The sequence below is a fragment of the Anguilla anguilla genome, chromosome 11, assembly GCF_013347855.1.
Source record: "Anguilla anguilla isolate fAngAng1 chromosome 11, fAngAng1.pri, whole genome shotgun sequence".
In the NCBI taxonomy this organism is placed as follows: Eukaryota; Metazoa; Chordata; class Actinopteri; order Anguilliformes; family Anguillidae; genus Anguilla; species Anguilla anguilla.
In genome coordinates, this window is record NC_049211.1 from 30,584,076 (window position 1) to 30,596,581 (window position 12,506).

General features: G+C 47.4%; 1 protein-coding gene across 13 annotated transcripts in view; it reads left to right on the forward strand.

Moving 5' to 3' along the window:
* Window positions 1-12,506, forward strand: part of LOC118207312 (basement membrane-specific heparan sulfate proteoglycan core protein-like) — a 140,323-nt gene that overhangs the window by 47,822 nt on the left and 79,995 nt on the right. For 11 of the 13 annotated variants that reach the window (XM_035380772.1, XM_035380762.1, XM_035380767.1 and 8 more), the window contains exons 4-15: window positions 3,243-3,352; window positions 4,249-4,307; window positions 4,872-5,032; window positions 5,301-5,339; window positions 6,754-6,879; window positions 7,550-7,741; window positions 7,956-8,075; window positions 9,463-9,594; window positions 10,031-10,175; window positions 10,818-10,969; window positions 11,065-11,211; window positions 11,549-11,712. In XM_035380772.1, the coding sequence (XP_035236663.1) occupies window positions 3,243-3,352; window positions 4,249-4,307; window positions 4,872-5,032; window positions 5,301-5,339; window positions 6,754-6,879; window positions 7,550-7,741; window positions 7,956-8,075; window positions 9,463-9,594; window positions 10,031-10,175; window positions 10,818-10,969; window positions 11,065-11,211; window positions 11,549-11,712 (1,547 nt within the window). The remainder of the gene's footprint in view (window positions 1-3,242; window positions 3,353-4,248; window positions 4,308-4,871; window positions 5,033-5,300; window positions 5,340-6,753; window positions 6,880-7,549; window positions 7,742-7,955; window positions 8,076-9,462; window positions 9,595-10,030; window positions 10,176-10,817; window positions 10,970-11,064; window positions 11,212-11,548; window positions 11,713-12,506) is intronic. The other 2 variants (XM_035380763.1, XM_035380766.1) reach the window with 2 other exon arrangements.

The following is a 12,506-nucleotide window of genomic DNA, read 5'->3' on the forward strand; positions in this document are numbered from 1 at the left end:
GCGCTGAAAGCGGCGGGGGCATTGAAGGCCGGGCCGGGCGCGCGGCTCAATCGGGCCTTTGTGTCCCACGCCGGGCCGCTCTCCGCGCGGCGGTGCCGCCGGACAAAGCCGCCACAGTCCTTTTAACGGTCGAGAAAAAAACGTTTATGAATTAAGAGTTCGGAATTCCATTTTTCCCGACTCCTTTTCTCCTCTCCCTGTAGCCCCGTTCCCCTCAGTGGAGATGTGGGGCTTTCCCCCCCCGAGCGGAAGAAGTGACCGTTGACCTTGGGGAATTAGTGCCGAAGGGCCCTCATTAGAGAGAGGGATGGGCGGAGCAGGGCCTGACAACAATCGAGTGGGGGGGGGGGGGGGGGGGGTAAGGGGGCGCTGGCGGGGCATGGCACGTGAACCCGGCGGAAAAGGCTGGAGTGGGTCGCTGCGCGGCGCAAGCCGACGTGATTAGATTACCCGCCAATCAGGCTGGGGGCCTTTGATGCGGCCTTTTGATGTTCCCCCGTGTGAGTCCCCGCTTGTGGTTTTCGTCCGCTAATTTTTTTCCCCGGCCCGTACGCCACTGTTGGCTCCAGCCCTGGATTGCACTGCTGGCGAAATTAATGCGTTAGACCTTATTTCATGTTTTCGGGAGGAGTTTTCGATTTACTCGGAAACAAACGAGGCCTTTCCTCACAATTAGGGGAAGGCAAAGGCAGCTGCCTGCCATCTGTAGCGCTGCTAGCCAAGCAGTTCAGACGCACGCACGGTCGAGGTGAGGTCTGTGTATGGGAGATGGGTGCAGCTGAGAATGTAATTTGGGTTTTTCGCGGAAAAAAAAGAAAAAAGAAAGATAACCAGTACGAAGGCAGTGGTTTATTTTAATGAGACCCATCGATGTGCAGTTATCTGTGTACACAGTATGTGTGTGAAAGAGCAAGGGGTCAGAGTGTGTGCATGTGTGTGAGCAAGAGAGAGAGAGATTCTGCGTGAGAGAGGGGGAGAGAGAGAAAGAGAGAGAGCCTTTGAGTGTGATTCTGGGTGAAATGTAAAAGTCTGGGGAACAAACCCACTTCAAACATGACCCCTCAAAAGACGAGCTGCGGCAGACAAGTAGCAGCCGACTGTAAGAAACGGCACAAATATTGACTTCCTCCCCGGCCCTGAAATCAGACGCTGGCAGAGCCCGTCTTAAGTGGCAGGAGGGTGAGAATGGGGCACCGCGAGGGCCAGAGCTATTTAAAGGCTGCTTATTTGAGCGGGATGTGGAATTAGCTGCCCCTCAGATGAGAGGGAATTCATATATAGGTGATAAAATACGCGCGTTAAATGATACTGTTGAAAACCTAAGGCCCCTCTTTGCTGTAAGTCATGGAATCCCCTGCTCACTTGAGTCGTCTTTGCGTCAGTCGATGCCATGGAGGATGTCGCTTTTCTCAGTCCATATTTTTTTCAGTAAAATTCAGTTTTGTTTGTATAGGGCTTTTTAGCCATCAAAGGGATTGGGGTGAATCAATCAAGGCAGGTCACCAGGAAGGCCTGCTCAATTTTCGATTGCCCTGATCATTCACTCTGTAAGGAGTTCTTGCTCCCTCCTTTGGGCCGTCGATGGAGGATGCTAAAAACTAAAACAAGGCATGCCAGAGACTTTTTTTACAGTGGCAATAAAAAGACTGAACCATCTTAAATGGCTCTTTTAACTTGTAAATTTGGATTTTAATTTAGTATTTAGTGTATTTATTCTATTTAATTATTTTATGTGATGCTTTGTGTGTTATATTTTGTGGTCCTTGTTGCTAACCAAATTTCCTTCTGGACAATAAAGTTGAAAGTTCAAAGGTGAAGACTTACAGAGACGCTGTGACAAAGACGCTTTACAGTGGAAATGCAAATACAAACAAAAAAAAAAACCCATTCTAATACTTTCCCTGGAAGTGGTGAAAAGGGAGACTGTACAGCTTGTGATGAACTCAGTTCCTAAACATCTGCCGGTATGTGAATGCCAGCCTGGGCGGCCCTGGCACCGGCCCTGCTGCTGCGTGGCTGACCTATTTACGAGCCGCAGCGCTGGGCTGAGACGCGCGTGGTGGGCCTTGCCGCGTACGGGCCGGGTCGTGCCACGCCCGCTCCTTACCCCCCCCCACCCCCCCCCGCACGCCCTCCGGTCCGGCGTGTTCGATTCCGTAGGTGTGATGGGAATGTGGCGTCTCGTCTCCACAGTCGCTCAGGCCTCGTTCCAGGCACTCCTGCCCGGGGGCGTGTTGGAACTCAATGATGTCACTCCTTTTTTCACTCGCGGAAAAATCTGGAGGGGCTGCTGAGAAGGAGCGAACAGAGGAGTCCACTGTTTGCCTGTGTGTGTGTGAGTGTGTGTGTGTGCATACATATGTGCATATGTTCCTGTGTGTGTATGTTTGTGCATGTATGTGTGTGTGTTTGCGTGCGCATATGCCTGTGTGTCTGCACTGTATGTATGTGTGTATGTGTTTGTGTGAGCATGTGGTGTTTGTGTGTACATGTTCAGCCTGCGTGTGTGTGCATGTGTGTGAGAGAGAGAGTGCACGTGTTTGTTTTGAGTCTGTGCGTATGTGAACGTTCCAGATCGCCTGAAGCTAACCTAAGAGATGGGGCCAAGCTTCTCCTTTGCTGAATGCTTCACTGCATACTGTGCCAAAAATGTACTATCATCCAGCCCCTCTTGGCTTGGTACATAAATAATACAGACAGAGTAGTACCTATTGCCTATCCAAAATGTAATGATTCAAGTATTGAAGCCCTGCAGAAAACAACATATTGTCCTTGCTGGGAATGACACTCCGTCAAATACGTGGGCAAGAGCCATTATGAAGCTTTATTTTTTTGTCTGAGGTAGCTCTCTGGAATAAAGATTTGACGTGTTAGTATTTCTGAGGCCCTGCTGTTTACAAGTGTTGGCTGTAGTCGCTGTGGTTGTGTAAGCGCTGTGGAGTCTGAACACAGTCACTGTGGTTGTATAAGCGCTATGGAGCCTGAACACAGTCTCTGTGGCTGTGTAAGCGCTGTGGAGCCTGAACGCAGTCACTGTGGCTGTGTAAGCGCTGTGGAGCCTGAACGCAGTCACTGTGGTTGTGTAAGCGCTGTGGAGCCTGAACGCAGTTGCTGTGGTTGTGTAAAGGCTGTGGAACCTGAACGCAGTCGCTGTGGTTGTGTAAGCACTGTGGAACCTGAACGCACTCGCTGTGGTTGTGTAAGTACTGTGGAACCTGAACGCTGTCCCTCTCCCTTTGCAGTGTACTACCGTGCTCTGGTCAACTTCACTGACTCCTTCGTGTACAGCCCAGAGCTGGAGAACATCTACTCCGACGCCTTCCGGGAAATCTCAGACGCTGTCGTGGATACGGTACGTCAACCTATCGCTCGAAAGGGGAGACGGGCTTGTGGTTGCCCCCATTTTCTTGCGCAATTCAACCCTTCCAATGTGTTTGTCCGAATTAGAATCTCCCACCCTAAAAGAATACTCCTCAAGATTAGAATTTACAACTTTAGCTTTTAATTCTTAGCCAAATGGACTTGAAAAGGTTCATTTAACACAGTAAGCAATCGCCACTAGAGATTGGCAAAGTGGCAGTTCAATCAGTGCTGTTGTCGAGGTGCATGGTCCAAGACCTGCAAAATAAAGTTATCAGCTGTACTCAGTTTGATGTACATTCTTTGTTATTTGCATAATTATTATTGATTTATTTTGCTTATTTTTAACAGCCAGACAATTTGTATGAAGGACAGTTTGAACATACAGTATAGGAAATCCGCCCCTCTTCCAGGCTGGTTGAATATGCGTTATTTCTTTTTTCCCGCCTTGTAGATGATCAATGTCGATGCCTTAGCATAGATGAGGGGAGGACGCCCTTTTCACAAAGTCAAAGTCATAATTTCATTTATCTCAGAGCCCACACTTGCGCCATTTCTCCTCCAGCGTGTCAGCCCCTAAATTGGGCCGACTGAGCACATTAGGCTCGGTTAGCGCATTACCTGTCATTACCGCTCGGATGCAGAGGGTGTCTTTACTGTAAAGGAGCGTCTAAGGACTGCCGTCTTCAAAGGGAGGATTGGTCAGGGCTTCCAGGGCCATCATTATTAAAGCATACGTGATTTAAGGCCTTAGTTATATTCAGCACCCTGTATGTGATCATCTACATTGCAAATGGGCGGAGTGTCGATATTATTATTATTATGATGCTGGTTTTGACGCAGTTTTGCACGGTTATTTGTATTTTAATGATAATCTCTATCCCGCAGCTGGAGTCAGAATATAACAGGATCTCTGGAGTTCAGACAGTCAGTGTGGTTATTGTCAGGTAAGGGGCCTGTATTTGTTGTTAGTTTTTACAGCACAGTTCATTCAAAGAATTGGAGCCCAATGAGCTCTAAGGATAATTAAAGAACAACAAAAAAGAACAAATGAAATCACTGCAACACAGTAAGAAACGAAGAGCCTAAATACATTCACTAAATTGACGGAATTAAAAAAAAAATTGACAATAATCAACAGTGCTCTTCTAAAGGCCATGCATGAGTTGCAGTTGTTTAAAAATAAAATATTTCAAATTTTAATACCTGCCTTACCCATCGAGTCAGATACATTACATAAAACCATCCAGCAGTTTCCCTGTGTAGATGAATGACAATATTAATTCATTTTAATACTGCTCTTTCTGTAAATTGCACGGTATCTGTTACGCACGTGAGTGGTTATGTGATTAAAAATGGCCGATCGAAGATGGGTCTTGGCTGGTCTGAGATCAGTTTCTGAATGGGGTGTGGGGACTAAAATACTTGCTGAGAATACTTGCTTTTTGCCTTTTGCAGTGTGCCAGGTCCATTTCAGTTCTCATTGGCTCTTCTGCTTTTTCCTCCTGCAGAAAGATCGGCAGAAACGTGTTTGTTGAGCTGGACGTGGTGTCAGACTACAACTCCAACGATGATCAGATCCTCAATGTGCTGTACTCCGTGGTGAAGGAGGGCTCCATCGCCTCCTACGTTACCTCCGTGCAGGGCTTCGAGTTCCGTCGCCTGGGAGAAGGTGAGCATCCGCGGGAGGGTCCCAGCCAATGGCGCTACTCCGCTAAATTAGACAAACCGTCGTGCTAATGCTGGAAAGCACATTCAGTAGCTAATCCAGCTTTATTGGTTATTACTGAACATGTCTTCTATTCGGTAGAGTGCGCCTGGTGCGAGCCTTGTATAGCCTGGCTGGTGATCAGTTATCTGAGCTTTCTCTGGTGACGTGTGCTAAGAAAGGCCAGGTAGCCGACGGTAGTGCCCGGTTAACGTCTCTCTCCGGTTTTTAGCCCAATCGCCCCCGGCAGCGAAGCCCATCTCTTTCCCAGGTTTGTATCGTGTGGGTTGCATGGACACGCCGGACGTCTCGCTAACTAAATGACTTGCCTGTTTACCCAACTGGACCTGCCCAGATGCCCAGTTTTCTGTTTACCAGTGTGTTTTTGTGTGTGTATGTGTGAATGTGTGTGTGTGTGTGTGAGAGTGCATAGATTCATGCTTGGGTTTGTGTGTGTGTGTGTGCGTGCATGTGTGCATACTTATCATTTATCTAAGGAAGGTTTTTTGACTGCTTTTTCAGAGAAAAAGACATTTAACTTGGTGAAAATAATAAATGCCTGTTTTGGTAATTATCTTGACATCATCTTGATCAAGGGCCCCTTGTTTTAAAATACAGTACCTTTTTCATTGATATAATGAATTCATATCCAGACCTTCTCATGTTACACGTTCTCTTTTTTTAAGAAATCTGGCATGAAGGTAGTACTTTGCATTTTGCATGTTTCCATCTGCATCGTGCACAATAAGAAACTAGTTAACCGTTTGAGTGCATATCACACTAAAACCAGTTTGAAATAACTACTTTGCATGGAGTTGCTGTGTTGAAGAAGATGCAGGTTCATATAATTAAGATTGCCGAGAAGCCAGTTTTTGATTTTGAAGTTCACTTCATAAATGAATATTAGCAATAGCATGAAATTTCACGAGCACAGGCTTTCTAACAAAAGAGGCAATTCTTTTTATTATTATTCCAAAATTATAGACATGTCAAAAAGTGAGTGAAACATTATCTTGTCATTAAAACAGCACACTTCTTTTTCTTGTGTATTGTCAGCCTTCCTCTAAAATCACAGCTTATTGCTCTCTTGGTCTCTTTGACTGAGACTCAGACTGCTAAGCTCCTGCTCTTTTCTGCTCTGTAATTTTGTATTTTAAGATTAGGGGTAGGGAAGGAAATGGTTGTTAATACCAGAGAGCAAGTCAGTCGTGCGTAGCACTGCATGTTCGCCTGATGACATGGTTGGAAAAAGAAATATTGCACTGTCCTTGGCGCTGGCCCCTTCAGATAAAGTCTGGGAGTTTCACTTGTAGCCTCTTGCCCGTTCAGCTCAGGCAAACACGTATCAGTTGCTAACATAACAAGAGTGTGGATGTTCTCCATTCAAGGTCAGATGAGAACTGTTCGCGATCCCTTTGGAAAATGGTCGGCTGTTTTCTCTTTTGATGGCTCCTGTGTATACTGTTATCACTGTTCATTCTGGGAGATCACCGACCAGCTGATTCAGTTCTTGCCAGACAAAGGGTGTTGTATTTCTGCTTCAGTTAAGGAGCAGTAGAATAAGTTTTGCGCCGTTCGGAAGATTCTGCAGGTAAAAAGCACTAAAGCAACTTTTAAGTTGAAATTTTTAGGCGCAGTGTGCTGCTTTGTATTCACGTGTCTGACCTTTGACCTCTGACCCACAGTGGTGCCCAGCACCCGGCCCTGCCTGCAAAATGAGTTCACCTGCCATGACGGCGGCTGCATCCCGCGGGAGTACTACTGCGATAAGAGGCCCGACTGCATGGACATGAGCGATGAGCTGGCCTGCGGTGAGTGACCCCTGACCCCAGAGCCCCTAGGCCTCCTGACCCAACCCAGCCTCCCCACCCCTGCCCATGGCACTTCACCTGCCAGTGGCTGCTAGGTGCTTTTGTAAGCTCTGTTCCAGTGTGTGGATGGGCCTCATGATCTGGTATCAGTGGGCGATGCCTCTGCTAACTAATGGCGGCAGTTCTGCAGAGCAAGGCATAATTGGCTGTAACATCACCCAGGGAAGTAGGATTCAGTTGGATGGCTGTGTCTCGTCAGCTCCCACAGTCTGCTTCTTCAAGCTACATGTGAAGCCTCTTCTTCCAGCTTACATATATGCAGGCTAAGTTTGCGGGCTGCGAAGTGAAAAGAAACAGAGGCTTCAGATGATGTTTCGGAGGAGACTGCATGCTTATTTAGGCTCTCCTGATTTAATAGCGGGGGTTCTACCAGTGACTGTGGCTGGTGACTATTATTAGAAGAGAAAAAATTAGGAGAGAAAGCGGAAAAAAAGCATTTCAAATGACAGGAAACTGATCGCTTTTCCTGGCTTGTTTAGACAGCTTCACATTTGTCATTTACGTAAGATGGTTTGGAAGATGCTTACTGGAGTGCCTTAAAAGACTTTATTTCCTGTAGACCTGCCTCTGAACTAGCTCTATGAACTACGCTTTCCTCTGCGCGTTTCAGAAACGTTAGATCCACAAGAACCCATTCCCACTCCGGCCAGACCCCTCCCTGACCGGGAGCCGCCCCGCCAGCCTGTGGGCGGGCCCTGCAAGGCGGGCCAGGCCACCTGTCAGAATGGAGAGTGCATCCCTCGAGACTACCTGTGTGACGGAGAGAGGGACTGCACCGATGGCAGTGATGAAATCAAGTGTGGTGAGTGCGCTGGTTTACACACGTTTATTCACAGAAGCAGACATGAACGTATGCATAACCTCGCAGAAACACACACACACACACTCACATGCATGCACACGTACACACGCACATGCACACTCTCTGCTCATAGCATCAGTGGCCACTGCCTGGTACGTGTCTTCACACACACACACACACACACACTCAGTGCCCTGTTGAACTCTGTCCACAGGAACCCCGTCTCCCTGTGAGCCCAATGAGTTTAAGTGTCAGAACGGTCGCTGTGCCCTCAAGCTCTGGCGCTGTGACGGAGACAACGACTGCGGAGACAACTCCGACGAGAGCTACTGCCGTGAGTCTTCCGTCTTCCTTCATCCCAGACTCCTCTCCTTCCATTTTCAGTCTGCCCAGATTCCAGACCCCAGCTGTCCTATTCCCAGTCTTCCCTAATCCTAGACTCCTGCTCTCCCATTCCCCATCTTCCAAAATCCCACGCCCCTGCTCTCCCATTCCCAATTTTCCCTGATCCCAGACTCCTGCTCTCCCATTCTTGATCTTCCCTAATCCTGGACTTGTGTCCTCCCATTCTCAATGTTCCCAGATCCCAGACCCCTGCTCTCCCATTCCCAGTCTTCCCAGACCCCAGATCTCCTATTCCCAATCTTCCCAGTTCCCAGACCCCTGCTCTCCCATACCCACTGTTCCCAGATCTCAGACGTCAGCTTTTCCATTGCTACTTATTTCCACTGATCTCTTTCACTTCCTGTCACCAGGGTCCAGTTTCATGACACTTTCACACAAACGGCAGCCAGATGGGCTTGTCAGGCAGCCCGTGCAGTTTGAGTTTACATTCTGTCCCTCTAGATTGCAGCTCAGAATATGGGCTCCAGGCTGAAGGTGCTGCTTTTGGGTTTCTTTCTCCTGTCAGATGAATTACCACATAAATGCGTCATTCTGACATTACGTCAGTGTTGTTTTAGCAGTGTTTATATAACCACTCGGGGGCCTGCGTTGGTTTGCTATTAATATTGTCACATGGTATTGACAATGGCCTTTTCAAGGATTCTGTGTCAGTTTAGACCGATACTATCGGAAAATGTGCAAAAGCAAGTATTTAAACTTGTTTTTATTGTCTTGTTTTGTTTTGTTGAACTCACGGGCATGCGCATGCAACGACACACTAAATCTGCATTGTGCTGAAGCAGAAAAATATCCAACACAATGCAGGGATCTGTAGCAAAACACATGTATAAATCAAACAAGGTTATACTGATGTTATACAATGCCTTTGTCAGACCACATCTAGAGTATTGCGTGCAGTTCTGGATGCCATACTACAGGAAAAATGTAGATCTCCAGAACAAAGTAAAGGTGAAAATAAAGGCAAACAAACTGATTCCTGGTGGGAAAAAAACCCTGGTGTGGAGGAAAGACTTCAGATACATTATCTCTTCAGTCTTGAAGTGGAAGAATGCAAAGGGGGATTTGATTAATTCATGAAGGGAGCTACATAATATTTTTCACATTTCACACGGAAGCATAGGTGGAAACCAGCTAAAGGTCACTTCCACATGGCTGGCAGGAAGTGTTTTTTGAGCAGCTTGTCAGGTCATGTAGTGAAGGGAGGTGGCCTCAGGACTTGACACAGGGCTCCAACACACCTCCAGAGCAGCGGTTCCAGTCATGTTAAAACTTTGCGCCGGTTTGCCGCGTTAAGCTTTCGTTCTCGGCCTCTGCAGCCACCAAGGGCCCTGGGGACACCTGCGCCCCCGAGCAGTTTATGTGTGTGGTGGACCGCACCTGCATACCGGCCAGCTACCAGTGCGACGAGGAGTCCGACTGCGCCGACCGCTCGGATGAGTACGACTGCTGTGAGTCCCTGACCGCTCTCGGTCGCTCCGAGTGCTCTCTCTCTCTCCATCTCTGCCTGCTCTCTCTTTGTCTGCTTTCTCTATTTCTCTGTATTCTCTCTCTCCATCTTTATCTGCTCGCTCTTTATCCGCTTTCTCCACTTCTTTGTATGTTCTCTCTCCATCTCTGCCTGCTCTCTTTCCATCTCTTCAACAGCTGTCTATCTCTGTATCTGTTCTCTCTCCATCTCTATATCTGCTCTGTCTTCATCTCTTTGTTTGCTCTCTCTCCATCTCTATCAGCTTTCTCTCTCTTAATTTCTGCTTCCTCTCTCTGTCCATCTTTCCACCTGCTCTCAATTTCCTTCCCTCACTTTGGGCTCAGTGAGTGTAGAAGTCCCACAGTGGGTGTGAAATCTGATTGGTCAAGGTGATCTCTCGGCTTATTTGTCCCCAGCTCCCCCATCAGTGACCAGCCCCCCGGAGGAGTCTGTAAAGGCCCAGCGGGGGCAGACCGTGACCTTCACCTGCACGGCTGTGGGTGTACCCACCCCAATCATCACCTGGAGGCTTAACTGGGGCCACATTCCAACCAGTAGCAGGTAGCTTGACGCAGGTCCCTCAACGGCTCCTCCCCAGAGATGGGCAACTGACACATGAAGCTGGATCACATGACCATGATTGCACTTTACTACATTTTTGAATGCTACTGCATTCAAAGCTATATCACCTTAACTTCGGCCATTTAAATTTTACTGCACTATCCAACATAGTACGAGACTTATTTTTTTACTTAAAAGTTTTGGATCTGGCATGGCTTCGTGGCTTGGTTCTAGAAAGTGTGCTTTTGCTTAAACAAAAGCTGCACCTGTTTTCCATAATTTCCATATGTACAATTATGAATGTACAGACGTAGATGTATGGGGGTGGGTCTGCCTATTGTTCCAAAGAGCGGCGTCCGGCCATCTTCATCACATGGCAAGCGGTACTGTTAGCCAAATAAGCTAAAGGCTAAGGGTCCAGCTGAGCTCATTGTCCTCCTGTTCAGGTTGGTGACATCATCTTATGTGGCGGACATTCACATGCTTCCAGTCTCTGCTACCAATAGACAAGAAAACATCTGGAAAACAGCAAAGCCCTCGACCAAAAAAAACTTTGGAGGGCGTATGAAATGTTACTATTTAAAGAAGGGGATTTCCTTCCTGTGAAATTTGAATATAATGTATGATTGGCTTCCTGCCCAGGATCACAGTGACCAGTGAGAATGGGCGTGGGACTCTGACCATCCGGGACGTGAAAGAGGGGGATCAGGGGGCATACACCTGCGAGGCCATCAACGCCAAGGGCATGGTCTTTGCTGTCCCGGATGGAGTGCTGACCCTTACACCGAATACAGGTACCCCAGCCTCCCCCCATGATGCAAAGAAAGAGTGAAGTAGCCCATGCTACATATGAATATTTGATATATTTGAAATGATCCTGTTGTCCCAGACTACTGTCCCAGTGGGCATTTCAGTGTGGATGGATCCTCCCGCTGCATCCCCTGCTTCTGTTTCGGCATCACCAAAAACTGCCAGAACACAGGCCGGTACCGCAACCAGATCCGCCTGCGCTTCACGGACAGGGACGACTTCAAAGGTCCGTCCATCAGCAACCTTTTTGTTTATCCCCTGTACAGCCTGTTACTACTGGTGTTCTTTGATTTTATTGCGTAACATTGGTGTTGGTTATTTCATAATTTTCTGCATTTATTGGACTTCTCTCTTGGTTTGGTTTCTCTTGTGAGAGATTCTATGTTGCAACAGAATATTTGTGGTTTAAGTAAATCAAGTAACTCGAGAATTCATTACCCTCGATACTCATTTTTGGAAGATTTCCATCTTTCTTGAAGCCTGATGAGAAACTTGGAGAGCAAATTTTTGATCTGTGTCCTCCCTCTCCTCCTCCTCCTCCTCCTCCTCCCCTACACCCGCAGGAGTGAACGTGTCGTACCCGTCCCGGCCTGGCACTCCGCCCCTGTCCTCCACTCAGCTCAATATCAATCCCGAATCGGAGGAGTTCCAGCTGGTGGACCTGTCCCGTCGCTTCCTCATCCTGGACTCCTACTGGACCCTGCCGCGCCAGTTCCTGGGGAACAAGGTGGGTCTGGTCCAGGATGGGGGGTGAACACTCACTGGCTCCATTTTAAGTTCCTCCGCATTTAATCACATTAGGCCTACATCACACCTTGATTAGTTGGGACTGTATCACAATGTGTGCAAATATAGGCAACTGCGGTTTAATAATACATCTGACACTGCTGAGGCCAGAGCTGTGTCAGACACATCGAGAGCCAAATGAACCTTAAGAATCGGAAATATTTTCTCTGTTTAACTTTCGTAACCCAAACTCAGTTTGAAAAATGACAACAGTTTCACTATCAGGAGGGAATAGTTTAGCCTACACTTCAGTGTTTGTTTGGTTTTTTCAGCAGTGCCATTTTACCATTAAACCTGCCTGATTACTTACTCTAGAAATGGTGTCCAGAGTCATAATAAATACATTTTTGTCAGATGCACAGTGATCAGATATGCAGAGATATGATTTGATGCCATGGGATGTGGCAAACTTTTTCCTATAGAATATTTGTAAGATGCCAACAAAGACACATCTAGGTTTTTACCTAATTCATACTTTTCAGAAATCCTGCGTTCACCCCTGATTACCAATTCAATTGTTGATCAGCGGCCGAATGGGCCGGCAGATTGAAGTCCTAATTTGTGCTCTTGATTGATGGCAGCGTGTGGGCCATGGGTCTCTGGGTGTACTCAAGCTGTGTAGTTTATGTGGGTCCTGCTGTGACATTCCACATTCTGCATGAGTCTGGTTGAATTCAAGCATTAAATTGCTCTCTAACCACTTAGACCAAGTAGCGCAAATCCGATGGACTATTC